This window comes from Ursus americanus, chromosome 2 (genome assembly GCF_024610735.1).
Source record: "Ursus americanus isolate L20-20 chromosome 2, mUrsAme1.1.p, whole genome shotgun sequence".
Lineage (NCBI taxonomy): Eukaryota > Metazoa > Chordata > Mammalia > Carnivora > Ursidae > Ursus > Ursus americanus.
Genome location: NC_142128.1, coordinates 79389597 through 79416005, shown reverse-complemented (window position 1 = coordinate 79416005; position 26409 = coordinate 79389597). Strand labels below are relative to the sequence as shown.

Sequence of the window (26409 nt, the reverse complement as noted above, 5' to 3'; positions counted from 1 at the left end):
TGCCTTCAGAACAGATCTAGAACCCAATCACCCCTCGCCACCACTAACCCTAACCCACTACCCTTTTGTAGTCCCGACACCTCCCACCACCAGTCTGCCCACACCTCCTACCCGGATGCCTGCTTCTGTCCCTACGGACGAGGCTCAATAGAGTAGCCAGGATAGTCGATCCTGCTACACAGAGCTCAGCTCATGCCAGTTCTCAGCTCAGAACCTTCTAATGGCTTCTCACCTCACAGCAAAAGGCAGAGTCTTAAAGATGACCGATGACCACTCATGATGGGAGCCCCCACCCCCACTACTACTCTGACCTCATCACCTCCCACCATGCTCTCTCTCGCCTCAGTCCCCCTGCTGCTCCTTACACAGACTGTGCCTACCCCTGGCTTACGACCTTTTGCACTTGCCGTATTCCTGGCGAGTGCCCTCTTCCCCTAGATACCCATTTTGCTCCCTGCCTAACTCTTCCATATCTCTGGCTCAAATGTCACCTTCTCAAGATGGCTGCCATGAATACCCTACTAAAGACAGCACGTGCCCACCACTGTCCACTTCCTTGCTCTGTACTTCTTCTTAGGTACTTCCCACGACCCGATATACTACATATTCATTAGTTTTTTGGTCAGTATCTGTCTCCCCCATTAAAATAAAGGAACTCGGTCTGGGGTAGGTTTTTTCCCCACATTTATAACCCCAGAAGCTAGAACAGGGCCTTGCATTTAGGAGGTCCTCCATAAAGTTGCTGAGTGAAGATGTCCCCCTGCCCCCAACCCCCACCCCAAGAAGGAAGGACACGATGTGACTTCATGATTTAATGCGTTATGTGACACAGGCCATTGGCTCAAGTTCTGTGCCAAGATGTTTTGCACAAATAACGCCATGCCGAATATAACTAAGAGCAGGGAGAGAAAGAAATGACAAGATATGCACAAGGGAGAAGGGGATCTGTTTTTAGCCAAAGCCTGAAATGAGAGCACAGCAGTAAGGCAAAGAGGGAAAGACCAAGAAGGCTTCAGGCCTTGGGGCATCTGAGGGGAACGGGAACCACCAGCTGGAGACAGATGGATAATTAACAACCACGAGCAGGTGTCCAGTGTGAAACCAGGAATTCTAACAGAAGGCCTTTGCAGGGCCTTTGAGATGCTGGTTTCCTGAAGAGCAGGTCTTGTTACCGGTGTTCAACAACAGTGACTCCTGGGAGAAGGAAGTTTAATACTAACCTTTCTTACAATGATTCCTCTATTATTTGGTAATCGAATTAATTCATTAACAGAATATAAAATCTATGTTAATATCAATTACACACAATGCTGACATTTACTGATGTGAATGTCCTCAAAGGGAAGGGAGCCTCTGGGAGGAAAGCAGAGTGCTGCCAAGCAAGCGGACCCTGGTCTGGGGCTCAGGAAACCTGCATTCCTACCCCGCTCTGCAGCTATGTGACACCAGGCGGACCTCTTAATCCCTCTGCAGCTGTACCCGTGGCTGTCAATAACGTAATCCCTGAGTTACTTAGCAGGTCCAGAATCCTGAGGCTATGATTTGACACCTTCCGACAGTGATAATCACAGCTGAAGCCTGAAGAGGAGCAAGACACGTAGGACCTTCATTCGGGGACAATCAGGCACTCGTGCAACCACAGAAGGTCCCCGTCAGGATCCAGTCAGCTCATCCATGAGAAGCACTTAGGACAGCACCTGGCACATAGCGCACTCTCAGGACATGTGGGTACCTGTTCATTCATTCATGCATTCATCCATTCATTCAATGAGCTCTGCAACTGACCCTAGAGGGAGGGAGGGGAGATGAAGTCTCTAACTTGAAGTAGCTTGTGACTGTGTCAGGAGACATGTATGTGACACGGTCCCACACACAGCAGTGAAATCAGACAGTGCGATAAATACAGAGAAGTGTAGAATCGCGCAAGTTTCATCAAAGGAAATTTCCCCAAATAAGTTGTCACTCTCTGCTGAAAGGTGGTGAGACATGTGGGTTAAGGGAGGAATGACAGAGATGTCCCTCCATGGCACTGCTCAGGTTTCTTTAAAAAACAGAAAAAGGTGGGAGGGAGGCTCACATTTGGCAGGAGCGTCAGTTAGGTTCTGAGAGTATCCTGACATGCCGTCTTCCATCGCAGGGATGGTCCACATACGGGAGGGAACCTGACAGCTGCAACTTGCCCTGGTTTTGACTATAAAAAATTGTAAATAATGAGACTGGCAAAATTGAAGAAAAATTAGCCTATCCTGATGAACAGGAATAAATACTATCAATGAATACTTTGGTTTGGTTTTGTTGTGTTTTAGTATTGGCAGTTTCTTCATACGCAGAGTGGTTTTTGCAACTGCGTATGCCTTTTAAAACATTTTTGTCAGTTTTTCTAAAACTTTTCTGAGTATTTTTCTTCAAAAGCCAAGCTATTTCTCCTGTCCTGACTGCAATCTTTTTACAATTTTATGTAAATTTGGATTCTATTGTCCAGAAAAGTAATATACAAATAAACGGACAGGAAGGACTCAGAAAGACATATACCAAAGTGCTAGTAGTGATTTTTCTCTGGAAGGACAAAATTAGGGAACCTCTCTCTGTCCTCATTTTAGACTGTATTTTCTGGTTTTTCTAAAATGAGCACAGATTATTTGTGCAATGAAATTAATTAAATCTATGTAAAAGGAAGATACAAAAATTTCTGTACCCTTTTTAAACTTCAAAGTCATTTTCAGCCAAGGTAATAAGTGCTCTGCCTGACTTTCCTGTTTGTGCACGAACAAAAATGCTTCAAGATGCATAAAGAGTTGTAAAATTGTCTCATGGTGCACCAGCATTTCTAACCCTGGAAGAAACAACTGACTGTTATTTCATCCAGTTTTCTGCTGAGCGAATGATAATGCTGTCTTCCTGGACAACGAGATTGGGTTTTTATTGTGAAGTCCTTTTTCCTAACTCTTGCACCTGGCATTTCTCTTGCTCTAACAGAGCTTTCAAAACAGATGTAGTCTACTTAGACAAATGCATGTGACTTCCTGAACTGTGGAACAGCAAGAAAACGTCATGGGATTTCTGCTGCCACTACCATTACCATCAAGGGGAGCAGTGCAAAAGGAGTCAGGTGCACACTGACCACCTCACATGAAGGAGACAGCTGAGCCCCCATCACAAGGACATGTGCTTTGTTTTATGTTCCCATACAAGAGCCATGGGATAGGCTCATTCATTCATCCACACGTTTTTCTACTGGTGATGTGAAACATTTAGGAAAAAGAGTGATCAAGTTTAAGATGCTTCCTAGGTTTGGTTAAGGGACCAAAGTGAATTTAACCAGGATTAAACCTAAATCATCCATGACAATACAATAGTCAGACGAGCACTTCTCAGGCATTTTCTACACTTCAGTTACTTTCACGTCCATAACAAAAGTCACAAATTTTCTCACATCCTTAGTCACATGCTCCTCACACGTGCTTTTTTATCCCCATCACGGCACGCCCCTTCTTACTTTCAGAAACACTCATAACCTCATCACCTCCATTTACACATCACTATTTGTTAATGTTAAGAAATAATACCTAGAAAGTTCTACTCTACAATGATTCCTCTGTAAAATAACTTTGTAAAACTACTCTCTTGAACATGTCATGGTGCAATTTAACGACGAAGTCTAAGTGAGGAAACAATATACTTAGCTTTCCAGGCATATTTATAAAAATAAATATAGTTCATTAAAACACACAGGTTACAAAATAAGCCTAACTAAAAAGGGATTTCTATTTCTTTTATGTTTCCTCCCATTATCCTTTCATGCATCATCAATTAAAATCCTTCCTCTGGCAGGATCACACTGAGTCAAGTGAATGAAGAGAAAAGTAAATGGGACAAGATATCACCAAATTGTATAAAATGAAGTGAAATTCTAAAGCGCTGCAGTTAGAGAAGAGGGCTTGGGGACAGTGGACGTAGTGGCTAGGGTCTCCGGAGATGCAGTACTCCCTGGAAAGAGGAAACCCTTGGGGAGGAGTGTGTGCCTTAGCACTCTTGTGGAGATTTCTGGCAAAGACGACACCAGAAGGGGCTCTCCCCTTTCATGTCCACTGAAGGCCACTTGTCTTTCTTTGACACATTCCCATAGTGCCCCCTCTCCCACCCTCAGGACTGCCAAGCACCGTGTTGGAGAGTGGTGACAGCCTTCTGCCAGCAGTCTGTACAGTCTGGTCCCCACTTCTACCACTGTGACCTTGGGCAGGTCACCCAACCACTTGTGGCCACTGTCTTCTTATCTACTCACACACTGGACCTGGCAACCTTCACTCTGACAACCCTCCCCCACCTCTGCTGTTTGGTGCCCAGGCCTGCACTCCAGGTGGGCGGGGTCTACGTGGTCATGAGAAGCAGCCAAGGGCCCTGGTCTCGTAGGTGGAGAATCACTCATCACCTGCCTCTTACCATCACTGCCTTGTTTTGTACAGCACAGCTTCCCCTTTAATCCCACCCAAGTACCCCCTGAGGAGGAACCCTGAATACATTTTTATCTGGCGCTAATGCCCCAGATTCCTCCCTAATAATTTTATGCATGAAGCTCCTGAACTGCCATTTATTTCTAGGCACGTACTTTACTAGATACTCAGGACCATTCTATGTCATTACAATCCACTGCCCTTACTTAGTTCTTCTGCACGAAAGCATGGCAACCCTTAATGGCCACTAACTTCTCCCTTCAACAAAAGGGGACAGATAAAACGAGAGTGAAACGTACAGATGAAATCCACTCTGTCACCTCTAGCAACAAGTGGCATCAGGAACCGGGTATCACTTGTCATCTAGGAGGGTACTTTGGCCACTAGATACTTCACAGAAGCACAGGAAAACTGAGCTGCAGAAGTACTCTCCAGGGCTGATGGGGCCTGGCCCGAACAAAGGGTAACTATCAAGGAAGACTCTCCATCATGAGGCTGGGCACAGCAAGCGGTCTTGGCCTCAGGCCTTTGAACATGACTTAGCATCACAGAGCAGTACCCTCCACTCTGGGCTTCCAAGCAAGCTCGTTATGATTTGACCGCCCGTGCAATCTGTCCACAGGAGGAGAATGTACAGACCATCAAACTGCTTTTTGAAAAGTGATACGCAGGCATCCTGGTACATATAGGCCGGTGTGTTTGGTTCATGTGAACCCCCCCCCCCCCCGGGAGAGCGCCCCTCACTGTGTGCTCACAGAGGAGCTTTCTGAGTCCGCAGTTTTGGGAAACTCGGTCTTGAAGAGAAGGGAAGCCACACCAGCCACCTTGGAAACCCCACTGGACCACAATGGTTCATCAAAATAATGCCATCTAGGGAGGCGTAACGGAAGAAGAGTTAGCAGCAGGCTCAGAAGACCCAGAGATAACTCGGCATCTCACACAGTCTGATACTTTTTATTAATGCAGTGTTTACGGTTAACCAGAGAAGTGGAGACTCATTTTATAATAAGCATGACTCACACAACGTACACTGTTAGTGTTCTCAGGGTTTTAGAATCCATCCATTCTCTTGGGGTAAAAGAAACAAAAACAAAAACAAAAAACCAAGTCCGTCAAATCTAAAGTGTGCCGTATACTCTAGAGTCTCTGCACAGAGCTAAGCTTCGGTCCAGCCTAAATTACTGTCATAGTATTTCCCGTATGTCCTCACACCTGTCCACAGCGTCATGGTTTATAGAGAGCTCTCATATCACTAGGTCCCTACCATTTGTCAGGATAGGCACCTATTGCCATCATTAATGTGTGAAGAAACTGAGCTCAGAGATGTCCTCAGGCTTGTCAAGTTCACGGAGACAGTAGGTTGCACAGTCAGGATCACCTCCTTCTACTATTCCGTGTTACACTGTCGGAACTCTATGTGATTTTCCTATCTTGCTTCTCTAAAGAACCAGAATGTAATGAGTTAATTTTTCTAGAAGGATTTAGCTTAAATATAGAAAGAACTAACTTATCATTCCTGGAATCAAATCATGGAATTCCCAGGGCTCACTGATCTCCCCAGTGCCGAAGGAATCCAACCACAGAATATTCTATCCACAACTGGTAGGAGCAAAGTATGATCTCTCTTCTTCGAAAGAAGGCCCACTCCCTGAAAACTCAACTATAAGCCCATTTATATTCTCGCTGTGACACAGGCTGACCACCTCTGGAAGCCTGCCATGGGAGACACAGGGGAGTGGGCTGTGCACAGGGCTGCGGAGCCAAGGGAGATGTCCCCAGGCCAGTGGCTCAACCTGTGCTTCATTCCAGCAAGGGGCCATTGTGACTGGAGCTCTATGGTCAGACGGGACACCAGGGCTTAGCAACCTCTCCCACCGATACATAATAATGCTCTTTGGGGATTTTCAAAGGTCAACTGCATAGGGAAAGAGAAAGAAAACAATGAAATAGTGGGTAACCAGAAGTACATCAGGGAAGGGGGGCAGATGTGGGAGGTAAATGACGCCAAGTCTGGCAAGAACAATGACCAAAAAAAAAAAGAGGTAGAGACTATGGAGAAAATCCTCCCCGTCACCTAGAGCCACTGTTTAATAGCATCAGCATTTCCCAGGGCCTATGAATAGGTTTCCATTAAAAAAGAAAAAAAAAAGGCTAAGGAGGGTATACAGATGTCAAAGATCATATTCTCCCTAAATTCAAATTGTTAGAACATGGAATGTGTTAAAAAAAAAAAAAAGAAGAAGAAGAAGAACATGGAATGCATTTTCTATGGAATACCTATGAACATTCAGTGGAACTAGAATCCAGCAGACGAGTATGGAAAACAACACTCCTAGTCCCTCAAAGAGCTACCAAGAGTTCCTCCAAATTCTTCCTTAAGCTTCCCATTCCCATGTTATAGAATTCCCTGGAGACTTACCCATCGAACCAGATGGCCCACGGTCTACATGCAACCCTCCTCCTGAGCCCGCCCGACCCTGGCTGCTTCCAAGGCACCAGCTCCAAGTACAGACTCGGAGCAGCCACCCTCTGGCTGTGCCAAGGCTGTGCCAGGGGCTCCCCGAAGTCTAGCTGGACTCGGACTGGGTTTGAACAGGCCAAGGGCGACGTGTGGCCTGCTTACGGGGATTTATAAAAATACAGACCTGTGACGATAAAAATTAAAATATTTTAAAGATACCATTTTAGCATTTTTCATTTGTCATCTCCACAGTGTTCCATCTGTTGCTGGTGGCCTTGGGGGCAAACCGTCAACCTTGGTAATACACCTGCCTGTACCCAACATGCCCTCCTCATGGCTTTCCCCTTCTCCTGCACCTGCGTGTGGCCTCAGAGTGTCACTGTCTATCACTGGCTGCCTGTCAGTCCTGGGCCAGCACGCAGGGGTATCCAGACACATGTGAGGCCCAAACAGCTTTCCAGCTCTGGCTGCAAAAGGGTGCTGGGAATGGCGTGACAAGGAAAGGAAGGACATCGGGGTCCCAATCTTCAGAGGAAATAAGGCCCTCCCGACCAGTTGGCCCAGACCTACCTGACACTGCACATCGCAGTAAAATGCCTGCTTGCATCTTCCACATTTGGACAATCCTTCTTTCCTTAAAAACAGAAAGGGCACTGTAGTGGCGAGAGGCACAGAAACGTGAAGCTGCACATTTTATCATGCAATAATAAAAGCCATCTGGTCGGGAAGCAGAGCCAAGATTCACCTTACCTTACTCTCCCACTGATACAGTGGCATTTTCCCAAAGGAGGATTTTGACCAGATTCAGTCCTTGAGGAGGAGTAAGTTAGTCAAACAGTACATGCACCAATGTTTACCGACCCTGACAGCGGGAAGGGCACCTTCCAAACTGACCAGCAGTGTGCTCTACGACTCCCGAGCCTGGCCTGGGACAGCAGAGCCTCCACATCGCCTGCGCTAGTACTCAGTACTCTGGGCCAAGTCAAAGGCTCTTAGGTCCTGATTTTCTCACCTACTCAAGAGGGACAGAGATAAACAGAACCATCGTAGAGGTTCCACCTCACACAGAGGACTGGGGGCACCTGCACTGGTGCAAATGCAGGGTGAGTGACAACCTTTATTATTGAGAACTGCAAGTAAGGCAGATGATAGAACAGAGTAGACCAGTAGTTCCCATGCTGCCCAGAAAGCCAAGTTTAAAAATAATGCAACCCAGGGGCCCCTGGGTGGCTCAGTCCGCTGAGCGTCCGACTCTTGGGTTTCCGCTCAGGTCGTGATCTCGGGGTTGTGAGACTGAGCCCTGCGTCGGGCTCTGCACTTAGCATGGAGTCCGCATACAATTTTCTCTCTCCTGCTCCCTCTGCCCCTCCCCCACTCAAAAAAATACATATATGTATACATAAAATGCAATTCTGCAAGCAGAGATGTAGTCTTGGATAAACCATTAGTGGATGGTTTGCCGGTGTACTGCACTGAGTGATTCTTCTGCCTCTCTGTAATGAGGTCAATACTCCCCTTCCTTGCCATATTACCTCCCTGCCTCCCACAAAGGACAGGGACTCTGCTGTTTCCCAACTGTCAGGTGCTAGTGTGTTTGTCGTGTTTGATAAGTCAAAGCCTTTTCAAAAACTGTGAAGCCATTGAATTAAACCCCACCAGACAGAAGCCTTAAAAACGCTTTTTTGAAGTGGGGAACGACCCCGTGGTTCAATCAGAGCACTATCTTCCGCCCACCGCCCTGAAGCTGGCCTTGCAACTTGAAGCAATGCCCACGCCCTGCCACGAGGGGCACTATCGCCGCGGCCCGGTCCGCACTGCAGTGCAGCCCCCCGCCGCAGCGCGGGGGAGCGGATATTCTGGAATACGCAGGAATCACGCCGCAGAGCCCTCCTCTGCTCCTTGTCAGCGAGCGGCAGTCACCACACTACTCCCACGGAATCAAGACTGCTCCCCAAATGCTCCTGTTGGAGCTAAACAGACTGCCTTGCAGTTTTCATGACAGCGCTTGGATTTCAAGAAGCAGACTGGAGAATGTGTAGGAGAAAAACACATCTTGTGGTTGAGGCATAAATAAATATCCCGAGTTTGCACATCTCAATAGTTTAAAAAGGAACTCACTGATTTAGCTGAGTGTATTCTCTGGCCTCTAGCACCTCCCCCCAGCCTGGACCCAAGGTGCACCTGACTCTGACTTTGCATTTTGCAATAAAAGAGAAACCAGACGATGGTCCCTGCTCTGTTGCATTTTATAATGAGGAAGAAAGGACAGAAGAGGCTGTAGAGAAACAACTGTGAAGGGACTTGCAAGCAAGTGCTAAGTGATAGAGACCCTGAAGAATGCCAAGGAGATGGAAAGTAAAGATGGGCAAAGCCTGGAAGGGAACTCTGGAAATTCTTTCCAAAAAGAGGTGTGTTGGAAATGGCTAATGGATGGGTAGATGACCCCTCATAAAAATGTCCATCTGAAGCAGCCATTCATTAACGTTTGTTTTCACAGGGGGAGAGGTCACAGGAGCTCTTTGAGAATTTGATTGAAGCTATTAATTCTCCCAACAGCTCACCTTAACCCCAATCCCCCAAAACAACAGAAAATTATGTGAAATTTCACGGGCTCTGAGCCCCCTGAAAAGCCCATCCACGGACACTGAACGGACTCTGAAACTAGAGTTAAGACCCCCTGATATAAAAGATGAGAAAACTATCTTTATTAGCCCTAGGTTATACCAAAAAGCAAGGATTCAGTGGCCCGTCCTGCACAGAGGCAAGCAGTAAAGTTAATACGAAACCAAGGCTTATTTTTAGCCCCACGGTAACATCCCAAGGGAGAGAGAAAGCAAAATTGAGCTCTTGAGAGCTAGGGAAGAACTCTAGGGGGATTTCATCAAAACCATAAATCACCCAAAGGCCAGGCTTCATTCACACTAGCTGGCTACCAAATCCCACAAGCCACAAACAAGAGACAAGGAAATGGCTAACTTTTTTTAAGTGTTGGCAATTTGTTGCATGATTTCTAGTCTGTCCCAGTGGTTCTCGAATTGTGGTCTGGAGACTTCTGGGATTCCAGGGACCCTTTCCGGGAGTCAGTGGGGTCAAAACTACTTTCAAAGTAACACTACTGTCTTGACAATTGCACTGCCGTGGGTGTAAGCTGTAAAGGAGCCTGGAGGGTACAACGTCTGGAACCTTGGTACAAATCAAAGCAAATCAAGTTGTCTACATGTCCCTGTATTCTGGACTTCCACAGGCTCAGAGCTAAGCCAGGGGGAAGGCCAATTTTACTTAAGAACGTTCCTGATGGAGCAGAAACAAATAGTAATTTTGTTCAATCTTGATGCTTGGGTCTGTATCTTCTGACATCCTATGATAAGGTGGGAAGAATGCACCAAGTGTTTCTTCCGATCCTGAAACACGGTGGTGGTCTCAGGGAGAAGCACCTGTGTGAGCACTGGAGTCCTAAAGTGAACAAGAGAATTGGAATTCTGTTTTTACCTGAAAGAACCACGTTAAACTGTGGTTATTCAGACTTGAGGATTTGGCAGATAACGTGATGGAAATGAATGTCACTTCAGGGAAAACAACTGAAAATATGTGTGGCTAATGATCAAATGTTGGCCTTCAAGCAAATACGAGAATTTTGGAAAACAAGTCTCTGCCACCGTGAGCTTGATAGTCTCTCATGTGATGAGACTGCTGGGGATATTAACAATTGTGGGGTGTTTTTTTTTTTATATGGTTTGATGAAGTACAGCGACTTTTAGAATGTCTATATAATTCAGTGAACCAATGTTTTTCAAATGACAGGTGCAAGATATTTTAAAAATCACGCGTGGCTAAAAAAGTAATTTGAAGTGCAAGAGAGATCAAGGGATTTCAATGTAACAGAGCATATAAAGTTCACTAATGTGGGTTCAGACCGCACATTAAATGGTCTTAACCCTTTAAGACATTCACTTAGCAAGTTTTAGTGAATGAGAATATATTTACAATTAACTGAAAAGGCTATTAAAATATGCCTCTCTTTCTGATTATGTATCTATTTGAGGCTGGATTTTCTCCATGTATTTCAACCAAAAATACATAATACCATAGACTGAATTCAGAAGTGTATTTGAGAATCCAGCTGTCTTCTGGAAATCCAAACATGAAAGAGATTTGTAAAACTGTGGAACTCCACCACTATTCTTACTAATTCTTTTGTTCTGTAAAATAGTTCTCATGAAAACACATTATGCTAGCAGTAATAGCTGTTGTCCTTTTCAACTGAATACTTCATAATTTTCTGTTTTAATTTCATATATGGTAAATATTGATAAACATAACCCATATGGACAAAAGCTCTTTGGAGTTCTCAATTTTTAAGAGTACAACAGAGGGATTCTTAAGACAAAAAATATGAAAACTGATCTATCTTAATAAGTCCATCAGCTCTGAAAAAGACATTATTCCTATTTTTCAAATGAAGATAATGAGGATCCAAAGGTGAAATATCTAACCCAACGTGGTCATTCAGCAAGTAGGTAGCAGAATCAGAATTCACACGTCAAAGTACAAATTTTGTCTCCATCGTGCAAGAATATCCTTCCTTGAGTCGTTGTGACAGTTATTCAAGGATCTCCTACGTGAAGCTGGAATCATCTACGTGTTTGCATACCCTAACAGTAATAAGAAAACATAAGGCATTCTTTACTCTGGTTGGAATAACTTCCCAGTTCCAACGACACCCCATTCATGCCACTTTGTTTCAAAGATGCAATGGGGAGAAACCAGGATCATTTTTCAAAATGAGATTTCGGGAGGGAGCACCCCCAAAAAGAGGGTTTCTCAACCAACAGTGAGACAACAGTAACTGGTTTCACTTAAAATGCACGGGAATGACATAAGGATTGATTGTATATTTGCGCTGTGCAAAGAAAGTCCTTCCCTGTCATTCAGTACCATACATAGAGGTATTCCTCAGACAGAGACACTGGGCGAATCCAAGCTGGATCATGTGCGCTGGGAACTGGGTGACAGGGTATTATAGCTCTCACAAACCACCGGAAAGCTTTGCGGGCTCGGGGGCAGACTGGACTGTGTATACGCCCATTCACGCAACTGCCTGCTTCTATGCGAATGTTCTCAACATACATCTTCCTGAGCCAGACTGCCTTCAGAGTCGAGACGGAGAACAGCGAAGCCAGTTTCTGACAGCAAAGAGCACACAAACCGACTCTGATCTACTCTGGTATGAGCAACTTTAGATGAGGTGGGGTGGTGGCAGGAGAGGGAGCTCTGCTCCCACTATCCAGATACATAGTCCCTTCCATAGCTAGGGAGAGATATAAACTTCTCCTAAGTCTAATGGCTGAAACGCAAATTAAAATTTGCTGAGCTGGTACCTACACTGTGTGTGTGCTGGGGAGGGGGTGTGTGTGTGTGCACGCGCTTGAGAGAGGAAGGAGGACACAGAGATTTTGGGAGTGTTTGACTATTTCTGACTAAGACATTGAGCCAGAGGGAAACTTCATATGGGATATCCATTTTCATCTTAGGAACACACAAGGCGTTTGGAATAAACGCTGTTCCTGCAGAAGATGCAGCCTAAACCTTTCATTTGCAATGCAACCCGATTTGAATCATCCAGGAGGTTTGGGGGAAAGACTGCAAAGCAAAGCAAACAAAACTCCTCTCAGACAAAGACTAATAAAAGGTCACTTGAAGGAATAACCCAAAAGGAATAAAACTCAAAAACAGTGAAGAGTGAATTGCTACTAATCTCTCACGAGATCTCAACCCATCTGGGCCTGGGGGAGGACCCAACAACTCCCATTGGATTGGTCTGTGCTGGGATTTTTAAAAAGGCTCTCCAGGAGATTCCAGTCAGCTTCCAGAAGGCAGAACCACCAGCCCAGGCCTACGGTAAACCTTTCGGGCTGAGTGGTTTTTTGGGTGCAGAAGTTGCTGACTAGTGTTGAAGTAACTCTCTGCAATGCGGATTGTTTGCAAGGTAACTCGTCTTAAGAATGAGCCACACACTCTGGATGTACTAGGTTGTTGAGCAACCTTGATGATGAATTGAAGGTTTAAGAATAAAGTGGCTGACAGCGTATTTTCTAACTATGACAAGAAAGTATTTTAGAAGCTTTAAGTGCAAGCTTTAAGAAAGAGAGCTGAGGCTTTTTTTCCCACCTCCTCCTGATTCCTGCTTCACAATTTAGGGTGAATATGAGGAGTTATTTCCCCACCTCTCTAGCTCAAACCCTTTCCTCCTGGTGCTTGAGGTGCTATGTGATCCTGGGCAAAGCATTAATCCTTTCTGGACCTTTTCCTCCACTGTAAAGGTGCAGTTCCTACCTCACAGGTCTGTTATGAAAATTAAATGAGAAAATACGAGTAAAGTGTGCTACTATCACGTTTTTCATTAGCTTCCACTCTTTTTTTTTTTAAGTGGTATTAACTACTCAACTGCCTTCAGTACAATCTCATTCAGACTCCTATTTGCAGATTTATGTTTCTAAAGTCTCTGTTTTATGGGCAAATATCTACCCTGCTGTGAACGGAAGGGCTCTTTGAACTTAAGAAACGATTCCATCCACAAAGGGAGGAGAGAAATGTTACAGGAAAGTGCAACTATTTGATTATCAGTGACTGGAACCGAATGCAGAAGACCCGCTCCTGTCATTTTCTACTGGGGGAGACACACGCAGTGATTAATTTTCTTGCTTTTCAAATTTGGAAGCCATGAAGATCAACAAGTTAGAGATGTAATTAACAACGGCTAGTTAATGCCTTGCCGCAGGTGCTGTTGGTCTAGATGAAAGGAATTTAATCCTGTAAGCTCCCCACTTTCTGCTACTGAAATGGATGCTTAGTGGGTTTCACCATGAAAGAAAGGGAGACTGGCATGGAGGGGGTTTGCAATAACAATTACTTTTAACTAACGGTGACAGAAGAAGTGACAAGAATGCTCTGTTGAACAGAGGCAGCCCCAGCCAAATGAAAAAGAGAAAAGGAAAAAAGCCCAGCAGCGCAATATAACTTCACCATGGGTTGAAATAAGACAATCAGAAACAAAGTTAGCCTCCCACCCAGAGAGAGTGGTTACACTAGCAAATTTTTATTTGAGAGAAATAAAAATTGGAGGAATTGTGGCAGAACCCTATTATAACCCTGGTTAGGGGACAAGGATAATACTAAGGCTATAGGTTTTTGTGTAATAGTGAAAGATGCTCTGCATATCACTTTAATCCACAATGTAACCGTGAAACGGACCCACGTGCAGCGGGGAGCTTCTTCCCAGAGCCGCGCTGAACCTTCCCCTTCGCACTGGGCTTTGTTCTGAGGCTTGTTAAAAGTTAGAGCCCGGGGCCTCTTGGGGAAGCAGGAGATATTTAGGGCAGTAAGGTAGCAACTAATGGGTTTTCCCAACTATTGGAACGAGAGCCCTGATTTACAAGGAGGATGCTGGGCTTGGTGGTCAGGGTAAAAAATGGTTGGCCTTGCTCTAAAGCGTCACAGGGCAAGGTGGGGTGATGTAGGTCAAAGGGCAGAAATTTTCACCTGTAAGTTCTGGGGCTCTACACTGACTACAGTTAGTATTAACAGCATTGCACCTGTGAACGCGGCTGAGAGTACACCCTAAGCATTCTCACCACACACACAAAAGTAAGTGTGTGCACCGATATGTTACTTACCCTGACCTCAGTAATCACTCCGCAACGTATATCAAATTGTCCTGCTGTATACTTTAAACACATACAATTATATTTGTCAATTATTCCTCAATAAAGCTAACAAAATCTTGTAAAATGACTCCACACATCACTGATTCATTAAAAGTCAGCTCCACAATGAAAAAAAAAAAACAATGACACTGATTTGGGGTTTGTTGTAATGCAGGCTCTGGTGGAGATGAAATCTGCCTTTGTCTTAGAAAGAAAAAAACAATTCTTGAAGCTTATGGACAGAGGAGAGAAACACGGCCTCAGGAACAGTGAACATGGCATTACTTTTTGCAGCCTCTGGATGGTGCCCGTATGCCAACCTCACCTTGTAGGCCCTGTCAAGTCCCCAGCAGTTGAACCTGCTCAAAGAAGGCACGTAGGTACTAGCAAAACTTAGCATTTTCATTTGGAAACGTTTTCTATCTTAACTTTTTTTAAATATGTATTTCACTTATTTATTTGACGGAGAGAAAGAGAGCAGAAGACAGAGCCCAAGCAGGGGGAGCAGGAGCAGAGGAAGAAGCAGGCTTCCTAGGGAGCAGGGAGCCCGATGCAGGTCTCGATCCCAGAACCCTGGGATCATGACTGAGCCGAAGGCAGACGCTTGACCAACTGAGCCACCCAGGCGCCCCTTTCTATATTAACTTCTGTGTGAGATCCAAATGGCACTTCCTTGCTACTTTATCTTTTACTTCTCTAATGCCAACTGAGTGGGAAGTCAAAAGGAAGGAACCAACTGATCATTTCCTTACTCGCGCTCTCATAAAGGAACTGATGATAAATAACACCCACCGTTTCCTCCGGTGGCTCAATAAATGACAGATGTTACCGTCAGTCCTTTGTAATAAATACCAATACTACTGGACCCCCTATGACCGCTGTTGCCCCAACTTCTACAACACCCAGGTGAGTCAGCAGCAAGGAAAAGGGCAAAACCAAAGCCATATAAATTTACCTATTTAAAAACTTAAGCCGTTCCTAACACTATTGCTCATGTCAACATTCTGGCCGCAGAGGTAAAAAAAAACAAACAAACAAAAAAAAAAAAAAACACGTAAAAATACCTTTACAACCTATGCTAAATGTGAATTCCAGAACAGAGGTCGGGCCCTCTGCAGCCAGACATGGGAATGAACGCCTTGCCCAACAAACAGGTGGCCTGCTCTAAATCCTACTTAGGAGAAAATGCACCTTTTAAAACTGCTTACAGAAGAATTTTAATAGGTGACCCTCCCTCATCCCTTTAGCTTTATTTTCCTATAGACAATAAAAAACCGAAATGCCAATTTGTTGAGGTGAATGGCTCCATTGTGAACTATACCTTGAGAACTCAAGCTTATCAGCTACTGTTTGAGCAGACTTAACAGACGTTTTTCTTTCAATCCTTATGGATTCCATTTGTATTTCCGAATTAGAAAGAACATTTTGGATACTATAAAACTTTGTACATGAAGCAGAAGAGAAATAGGTTATCTAACTTAGCCAAGTAAGTTCTGGGCAAAAAGTATTATTTTCTCTGTGTAAAATACTGTACCAGGCTCTGGAGGAATGATATTTTTATAATAGTTGAGCTAGTAGGAGACGTAAGCCCTACCTTCCTGCAAATGGTGGTAGATATAAGCATCAGGCAAATTGACGCAGCATCCAAACGGCCTAAATGACACAGGACTGAGAGCTGGAAGCTCCTAGGACTGAACTCTTGAAGGACACAGAAGTTTGGGTATTACAGAGAAAGTTGTCTTACGCATCTCTGAAGCACCAGGGTTAGAAAACGATGCCTAGGATAGCAAGAGTGCTCAAAACATGTAAAAACTACTGTAAATATAAAATAGTAATGAAAACGAAGAGGTTTGTGGGCTGAAGTACTTAAGAGGAGCTTCGTAAAAAAGATGCAATTTAGGCTGGATCTCCCTCGAGAATGAACAGACGGAGGGAGGCACAAGACAGGGAAAGGGATCATGCCGAGAAAAGCACTCATGGTTACAAATGGGCAAAAGGAAGAACGAAGAATCACAGAGCACCTTTGCGGGATACTGGAGAGACCACCCAGATTGTGTTTAGGGTGTGAGTAAGACAGCAGGGAGGGACAATGCTGGTTAGTGTGGGAAGGGCACTCAATATGGAGTAGAACAGTCAAGATTTTGTCCTGAAGAAAACAGGGATCAGTGAAGGGTTCGGTAAGGATTTATTTCTAAGAATGAGCAGAGTTACATAGATAGTGGAAGAGGCCTGTCCGAAGAGTCACTAGTAAAATAAGTTGCAGAAATGAGACGATTCCCTTAATAATTATTTACTAAGGTAACGGAGAGACAGGCCTGGGGCTAAGAGCTGGGGCTGCACAGATGAATGAGACCTGGTTCTGGCATTCAGGAGCAAGCGTGCCCAAGTGCTCAAGGGTGCCCAGTATTTTACGAGGTGCCCTGGGAGCAAAGGCAAAGGGAGCTACTCCAGCCTGCAGAAATCAGGACAGACTTCTAACCCAAGAGTTAGCCAGGCAGAGGGAAAGCAGGGGACAATCAGCATGACACATGCGTTTGCGTGTGTGTGTGTGTGTGTGTGTGTGTGTGTGTGTGCAGTGAACTGAATCCTGCAGAGCAAGTGGGACTCAAACCTCACTCCTGATGAGGAATGATAGTGAGGTTTGAGTCCCCTCACTCCCCAGCAGTCAGCCTCCTCTACATGGAGCTCTATCAGGGCCTTTCTCTGAAGATACATAGAGAAGGTGGAGGGGAGCTTCTTGCCCTGCTCTGAATCTAGAAAATACTTAGTAACTGGGTGTTTTGGAAGGCATGTGTGGAAATGAATTAAATACTGAGTGAAATAAGTGGAGTGTTTCTAAATTCTAAATTTGTGAACCTGCAAGTTACTAAGGTGAAAAAAACCTGAAAGTTTCCCTTCAAGTGATCTTTAGAAGGATTTACTCAGGTGTTTAAGTAGACTGAATTTCATTACCTTCCCCAAAACGTCTACCCAAAGCTGCAGCTGTTTTAACACAATGTGGGGTGGTTACAATTTCATTAGACCTCAGTATTTGATCAAAGCTCGCCCTGGGTTTGCAGAAGTCATGACCTAGGGTGTGCGGTTAAACATTTTGATTCGCTGAATTGTCTTTGTGACATACATGGATTATCAGTGTTCAACCCAAGAAAAGAAAGAAGAAGAAAATACTCAACCCCCAAACCTTACCGCCTTCAACAAAAACTGAAACCTCACAAAGTTCAAGGCACTGTGGCTAAAATAAAGATGATAAAGATGAAAGGAACCTGCTAGAATATAAGCTCCGTGGTGGTAGGGATTTTTATTTCTTTTCTTCACAGTCATTTCCCAGGGACTTAGAACCCAGCGACTGCTCCATAGATATAAATATTTGCTGAATACATTAAAAATAGAATCCCTGATCTCAAGGAGTTTACTTACCATCTGCTCATAATTAAATGTCTCTTACTGTTGAGGTCTGAAGGCCATGGGAGGCTATCACTGTGAACAGATCTGTGCAATCGACAGATAAGAGCTTTCTCAGGTGGCTCACGGGCAAGTGTTTCCTATACAAACATCACCACGGTGAGGGAAGTCAACAAAGTGTGGGCCCAGAACCCACGTCCCTGAAGAGTCTTTCCTGGTACTTGAAGACTGGAGAGAAAAGGCTCCTCCCGTCCAAGGTCTTTTTATTTTGTCACAAATTGCAGTATAACTCCTTTCAAGTGCCAAGATATAAAATCCTTGAGATTTTTTTATCTGGCTCCGATGACAAACTGTATTCTGTTGGTCAGCCAGATTTCTCACCACCTCCCTCCCCCAGGATATGCCTCAGTCTTCGAGCCCTGGTATGAAATTCGCTTCTCTGGTGAGTTGCCTTTATTTCTCCTCTTCTGCGTGGTGAGTCCTGATCCCCTGGGCACTGACACACCTTGTATTACCAGAATGCACTTGCTGATACACGCCAGGGTCTTAGCTATCATCATAGCAAGCGCGCATTTCAGATTCTAGGGACTAGAAATTTGCCAAAGAGAAGCCATTTACAAATTCTCAGACCCCCCCTTCCTATAAGAGTGACTCGAATCTATTTTAATAATATGCATGCAATATTTCCACTTAGTCATCTGAAACCCTCCACTTAGTGTACAAGAGTCACCAGATTTTATGTTAATAAATTGGCACAAGGAGCTCCGTTCTATTTTTAAACTTTTGATTGAAGAAGAATGTGAGACACAGCTGGATTCTCAGCGAATGCATGGACGAGAAAGATAAGTTGTTTCCTGAACCCTCAAGACTTTTTGGTATTATTTTCCTGCTAAATTGCATATTTCTGTCCTTCAGAGGAGTCTTGAAGAGATCCGATTTCCTTCTGTTCTATTGTGTTGGTGTGAACGCCTTTGCAATTGAAAAGGAGGCCTCTGAGGGTGGTAGGAACAGAGTCAGCAGAAGTTACACCAAGTGAGGTGTGTGGCTTTGTGACTGGTTAGAGCACCCGCGCTAATGAGGCCAAGGTCACAGGTTCAATCCCTGAAAAGGCAGTGACTTCAGTCAATTCGCTGCCGGAGCTCTGCACCCCTAAACTACCACAGATTTGCTAGAAATCCAGAGATGTGAAGTTGGGGATGTGGGTGGGAAAGGGGAGGCTGATCGAGAGGCTGACAATGTCAGTCCCTTGAGAGGGGCCAGAAACCTCTAGCCCCAGCACTGGCCACTCTCTGGGGGGAAGGGGCCAGCACAGGGTGGCCTCGCTCAGGGAACTGCTACAGGAAACCAAGGAGCTGCCAGGCTGCCCAGAAGAGGGCTCGAAGTCTGAGTCTGGTCAAGCACGACCAGGGTGCCCTGTTGTAGGTCTAGTTCCCTGGTGATGTTCAAGAGGCACGTATTCAAAGCCTCGGAGGCAAACCCAGAGAGGGGCTCTGTGAGAGGAGCAGGAAATGAGAATGGGGAATCAATAACAGACGGGAAATTCTTCTAAATCCAATTGGCCTTGCACAGAGCAGATGAAGCATGCCTGGAACTGAGAAATATGATTACCTCACTCTACATCTGAGGTCCAAAAAAAAAAAAGGCGTAGGTGTGGGGATGGGGAGTGACTTTAGTTATTAAGGTCTCCAAGAATATAAAGGACATTTATAATTACTGATTGCCTCCTTGGGAAGCAAAGTGGCATACGATTGTAATTATTTCATATTTTCCTTGTATTGATAAGAAAAAGAAAAGGGATATTAACCTAAGGCAAAAGAGGTAAGCCAAAAACACCAAAATAAAGTAGACGAGGCACATGGCTGGCTGGGTCAGTAGAACATGTGACTCTTGATCTCAGGGTTGTGGGTTTGAGCCCTATATTGGGCGTAGAGATTACTTAAAAATAAAATCTTAACACACACACACACACACCAAAATAAAGTAGAAACCTTCTTTGCCATTTGAGTTCTAAAACAGGCAACTTTGCTGCCTGTGTTCTCACCAATTTGGAGTTCTCCTGAATGCCAGCTACTGCCAAATGATAGCTCCGAGCACTGGACCTTTCCGGAGAAATTTAAGACATGTCTTCCTATTTCTTAAAGAACATTCTGACTGATAGTGTGCAATCTGCTTGTCTTACAGGAAAACCACCCAGGGGCCTCCTAGCATAGCTGCTCCATCTATTTTATTTCCAAACCTAACCAAATGAACTTCGCACCAAGTTCTGAGGAAAGAATACGCTGAAGAAAAAGAAAAGGGGTTCTACTCTGATGCTGTCCCACCAGAGGCCAGAGAAACAAACTCTTTATATGTAGGTATAAAGACTTAGCTAACAAACTCATCTTAGTTCTAGTGTAATATTTTTAAATATTCCAAGCCCACAAAAGGACCAAAGCCTTTTTACATTTTATTATGTAATAACTGATACATACAAAAAATATATATAGATCTTATGGAAATTCCAAGGCGCTATAATAAAGACATTTCTGAATCCAAAGCAGTCTAAGATACAGATCGAAGACCATTCAATCAGTTTATTTGCTCAACTTTTAGAAACATTAGTTTGTTGAATTACCTATTGGGGGAAGGGGAAGCAAAAGAAAAGAGAGAATAAAAACAGCATTCACTCCAGGAGAAATCAGACTGAATACGTCCCAGTGTCCAGGGGTGAACAACACAGTAGATTCAAGACAAAGGGGGGAGGGGAAGGAAAACCACACTCAGAATAGGAAGACACGGCTCAGTCCCTGAAGGGCACAGAGCCTGGCCCTTTGGAAGATACTCAATAAACATCTGACCAAAAAATATATGAAATTCAAGGAAACCACTTCAACTCCCTGACACACAGCTTTTTCCTACATGCAGTGAGGTAAGGTTCCCTCTACACAAGCCATCCTCGGGAGGATCAAAAGAAGAATGTATCTGGAAATGCTTTATGAGCTGCAAAGAGCAACATGATTTTAAGGAATGTCGTTTTATGGGATCTTCGGATATTTTTGATGGAGAGATTTTGTGCAATTGCTTTTGGGAAGGGAAGGTATTAGATGGTGATTTTAACTCACCAGGGTTTGAACTTCACTTCAGCAGATCCTGCTGTTCTGCCTCTTTCATGTGAAATCATTTCCAATCATACAGCTTGGTCCCAGAGCCCCTATAAGCTATAACAGGAATTATGTTCCCTGCATATGAAAAATCCATGTGTCATGGCGCTTGCCACATCGAAAGTTTTACAGGACTGCTCTTGGCCACGTCTGAATCATGCAAAAATTAAAGAGCAGAGTGGACCCATGACAGGCTCGCTATGCAGAAAATTCTGTTTGCCTCCATTTCTCTTCTCAAATATTTGCTGAGAATCTCATGGCAAAAGACTATTAAAGCATCTTAGCGCTTCGGAGCTGGAAAACGCTCTTAAAAAAAAGTTAACCTGCATAGGCTCATTATATCATTTCCATTAGGTTTTGAAAAAAAGTGAAATCCGTTATCTTCTGGGGGATCTGGGGACTGAGAACTGCTGCTCTTAGCTTGGGGTGAATGTGCCATCTGAAGGATGACTCTACAGACAACAATTTCCAGTATTTCCTTCCTGGTCCCCCCAAGCCCACCATGACAAAAACGTCCCTGACACTGCAATATTTTATCGCCTTCTGTAATATTTAGCACAAGCGCGACCACTGGGCGGACTACGACAGCTTACCCTGTGCCGGGGCTCTACTAAGCACCTGACTCCTGTCTCCTGTAATTCTCACGGAGCTCTGGAGGTAGGCGTTCACAGGAACACTGTAAACATAAAGGAACCTACTCATTCAAAGACATTAAGTCGTTTGCCTAAAGACAAAACATCAGGAAGGGAAGAAGCCAGAACTCAAACCAAGTCAATCCGGCACACAGGTCTCTGCCTTGGCCTCTAAATAAATGAAAAACTTGAAATATTCTAATATGGAAAGTGGCAATATCTCATTACCTATTGTACAGACAGCTGAGTTTTGTTTGATTTAATGTAAAATTTTAGAGAAAATCTGTTGTCTGTATATTTTAATCTTAACTACCCATTTAAAAAAAAATACTTGTGAAGAGGAGGGAATTCTCTATTAGGGCGTGTGTCTAATTTTTCATTCAGAAAGCAAGATAATTTGAGAACATTCCAAGTCAGTTCTCCCCTTAGAGACCGTACAATTCTCAGATAAGTTTCTAGGAATAAAGAGAATCCCAGCAGCCCTGGAGATGACTCTCCGATCTGAGGGACAGCTTCAGGTGGTCCGCCCCAGGTTCTTTCAGAGAACCTTAAGTTTTCTTAAGAAAACAGCAGCAAGAGTTATGCCTCTTAATATTGATAAAAATCAACTAAATATTACTTTGACAGTCTGCTAAACCAATGGGTTAGGCAGGAGGAATAGTACTACAGAAGAAATCGGGGAGACACCCAGCTTTACAGCTGAGATAGGACATCTTGATCCCACGGTTTTGCTCGTGCAAGCATTTTAATCTTTAAAACCACTCTGAGGAGCCAGGCATGACATAAATTTCCTGAAATTGTGTTCCAACAGCTCTATTGCAAGGTGACTAAGTGGGCCTTCCTACTTTCCCCCCACACTCGGAATGAACTAAAAAAAAGGGTAATGTTCTTGCCCTTAAATGATCCACGAGCCAAGAAAATAAGAGATCAAGAGGGAGACATCTTCCCACCTGAGGAATTGCACACAGAATGAATACTGAGGTGGAACACTGGGCTACAGCAGATGTTTCCCTTTTTGAGACAAATAACCAAGTCTTAAAATATGTTGAATACTAAGTATGAAATATAACATAAAGAATCTGCCATAGAAAGGTGGCCAATGGCCAAAAAGTGTGTGTGTGTGTGTGTGTGTGTGTGTGTGTGTGTGTGCAAAACATATCTAGGAGGTGTGATAGTGATAGGGATAGCTCCCAACTGGAAAACATTTGTATTTTTAGGTGTTGCCTTCTAGCAGCTGAGGCAAGATAAACATCCTCCCAAGTATCACCCACCAAACTGAGAAAATGTGTTCAAATTTAAAATTCCCAGAAACAAACCTCTGAATTGTGCCAACAGTAAGAATCCCATTCCACTGTGACCTGAGAAACTTCCCTTTAGTTTTCAATTTATAGAACTTATTACTAGAGAAATCACCCATTTTCCTTCAAAATAAGTTAAACCCAAATACAGTTAAGATGACAAGGAGAACCTCCAGTGGCTCACTTATCTTAAGTAATATCGTTTATGCTAAATTTCTAGCACAAGAAAGGATAAGAAGTAGTTTGAGTTTTTTCCTGTGGGGGAGGGGCAGATGGGATGGGGTGGGGGAGTAGTGGATTGTACCCTGTGTGCTTTAATATTTGAGAATTCTGCTCCTACTTCCTGGAGGCTCCAGGAGACCTACATGTGTTCTAGTACAGCTGGACAGACTGGTTTGTTCCAGGACATGATCAAACAGTTGACGGAGGAAATGGTGCAAAATCTATGAGAACGACCTAACCACTAATTCTACACTAACCAAATTTAATAGAATATCCTAGAGTGGTGTACAAAGATATTTCCAATTTCACAGGTATCGTGGTATCACTATTTCCTGCCTGTTATTTTAGTTGATTTCAGATGACTCCTTATAAGAAACGAACCGTGGGTGTTAACGGAAGTTCACCTAAGCCACACAGAGGAAAGTGGGGGGGGGGGCAGATGCAGGGGTACTGCCCCAGTGCACAGGGCAGCCCAGGTGAGGGCTCTCAGACAACGGTTAAGCACACTAACACATGTTATTCAGGAAAAGGAGAAACAAAGCACACTGTCACATTCGGCAGGTGCTCTGTGGAGTGGCATCTGACCATACATTCATGTTCTAAGGTTGGGGGTGTATACAGTAGACACAGTCAGGACACTCACAGCTAAAGAGAGGCATCTCTCAGCTCTGCTTCTCCCCTCTGAACCCAGAGGGATTTGATCTCTAATTCACTGGAGGCGTGCACTGGTAACTACCATCTGAATACCTACTATGTGCCCGGCACTGTGATCTTCTCTCACACGATGGACTCCAGGAATCACCAGGATTCCTGATGGAGGGAAGCACCTTCCGTGCTGGGTGACCCCGCTTTGCTCCTGCCACTCCAGACACCCACACTGCTTCAGACTCCGAGCCACAGCGAGGCTCAGAAGATCAAGGGACCAGTCACAGCAGCCTTTTTAACTTTGGGAAAACCCAATGCTCACTTCACTCGAACGTTGCAAAGTGGTGCCGTGACCCTTTAGCTCTTGACTCACCAATTCAAAGAGCCACATCACATACAGCCCTTAAGCTGCCCACGGCATGATTCTGCGTCTAGTGCCTTTCCAGGTCCCCCCAAGCGGAAGACAGTTCTGGCAGGGAGTCTGGGCAAGATTACTATAATATTTAGCCTTTGTCCCTTCTTTTGCTATGTCTTATCATAGAATAAGGCACACAAGTCTGGGGAACTGGGCACTTCGGTGTATGTTGGACTTGAGACCCGTACTCCAAAGGTACCCGCAGGACCTCAAGTCAGTGTAATCAGACCCAAGAAGCTCCATTTTAAAGATGAAGAAACTGAGATTCAAAGAAAGTAAAGCAGGATCCATTCTTCAGAGAGTAGTGGAAGGTGAGTACACACCTAATTCCTGTCTCTGGAATTTTACTGAGCACCTAACTAGTAGGAAATGCGCAGAACTGAAGAGATTTCATTCCCTTAACTATTGGTGGGACTACAGATACACAACCACACTTCCTATCTGAGCATTAGTTTTCTTGCCTGTAAAATGGAGAGAGTGTGTTGGGCTGGTGATTTCTAACGCCTTTCGGGTCTGAAACTGTCTTAAAGCTTAAGGATATAATTATGCGTGGATGTGGACGAATATATATGCATATAGATGAATACAGATGTGTGGGTATATATGTATGTATATGTATGTACATGACATCCTGCAATTAAATACTATTTCCAACTACACATTTCGCCTAAGTCCCTCAAAGACCATGTTTTCAAAACCCCAAACCAAGGCTAGGTACGTCCCATCAGTGCAGCACTTCAGAATCCCGCGTTGTGTGGTCAGTACCCCTCTGGCTTCTCTCCAAACACAAGTGCTGAGCGAGAAGGAGGAGGAGGAGCCGCGCACTTCACATGAAATGTTAAGTGTCATTAAGTTCCCTGGAGGGAACCGCAAGTCTGCGGCTGAGCTGGGCTGGGCTGGGGAGGAAGGAAGGGGACAGAACACACCGCAGGAAGCACAGGTTAAGGGTGACGGGCTGTGGCTGCTCGAACCTGGGGCCGAACCGGCAATGCACCAAGGGAGCAGCGCGTGCCCGGGCTTGGAACAGCCTGGCTCCGCGCCCACGTCTGAGGCCAGGACCCTGCGCTCCCGGGTGAGCCCATCCGGCATGAGCAACTCGGAAAATGGGCGGTGCAGGGCGTGCGGCAGGCCCTCGGCTGCTCCGTCCCAACGCACGTGGCACCGCCCGCGCGGGGGAAAAGCGCGCCTCCCGCCCGCCCGCCGGCGGCCGCCGCCCCAACCGCCGGCACTAGGACCCGGCGCGCCGCGCGCACGTCCTCCCGCCGCGGTCCGAGCCGCTGCCGCGGCGCCCCCGCCCGCCCGCCAGCCCGCCTGCGGTCCTCCCGCGCCGCCGCCCTACCTGGCGAAGCAGTACTCGCAGTGGTTTCCCCGCTCGTTGACCGTGAGCACGTAGGCGTAGGCCGGGCAGGAGAAGAGCAAGTCCCCCACGTGGAAGGGCTGCAGGGCCCGCAGCCCCCGGCCCTTGCCCGGGCTGCAGAAGCGCTCCAGGCCGCCGTCGCCCGCGGCCCTCATGCCGGCAGCGGGGCGGGGCTGGCGGGGCCGGCGCTGAGGGGCGCCCAGAGCGGCGGCTCCCCGCGAGCTGTTATTGGAGAAGCGTCACCCAGAGCTGCAGGGGGGCGGGGAGGGAAGCCGCCGGAGAGGCGGCGGCGGCCACCGCTCCCCGGAAGGGACGCCGGCCCCGCCCGGCCCTCACGCGCCCCCGGGGGGAGGGAGGAGAGAGGGAGGGGGACCGGCCCGGCGGCCCCGCCCCGCCCGCGGGTCCCTCGGCGGCCCGCCTGACACGCGCTCGGGGCGCTTCCGGTGTGGCGGTGACTGGCGCTGCGGCCACGGAGGCTCCTGGCAGCCGGGCGCGAGGCGTCTGCGCCTCGGCGGCGTTTCCGTGGGGAGAGCGGACGTTGTCCCCTCTCCCGTGGGCGGTTGGGGTCACCGCGGGTGGCCAGGACCAAGGCCTCCCTGGACAGGCCTCCTGGTCCCCACGGTGACCCACCCTTGGCATATCGAAAGGGATAATGATGTTTCTCAACCTTCTGTGACCTGTCC

At 45.7% G+C, this 26409-nt stretch overlaps 1 protein-coding gene across 1 annotated transcript in view; it reads right to left on the bottom strand.

Moving 5' to 3' along the window:
* SMYD2 (SET and MYND domain containing 2) overlaps positions 1 to 26054 on the bottom strand; it is a 47672-nt gene extending 21618 nt beyond the window's left edge. The window contains exons 1-2 of the mRNA XM_045771993.2: positions 25709 to 26054; positions 7483 to 7546 (exon numbers count right to left, since the gene is read on the bottom strand). Of these exons, the coding sequence (XP_045627949.1) occupies positions 7483 to 7546; positions 25709 to 25881 (237 nt within the window). The 5' untranslated portion in view covers positions 25882 to 26054. The remainder of the gene's footprint in view (positions 1 to 7482; positions 7547 to 25708) is intronic.
* Between the last annotated feature and the right edge of the window lie 355 nt (positions 26055 to 26409).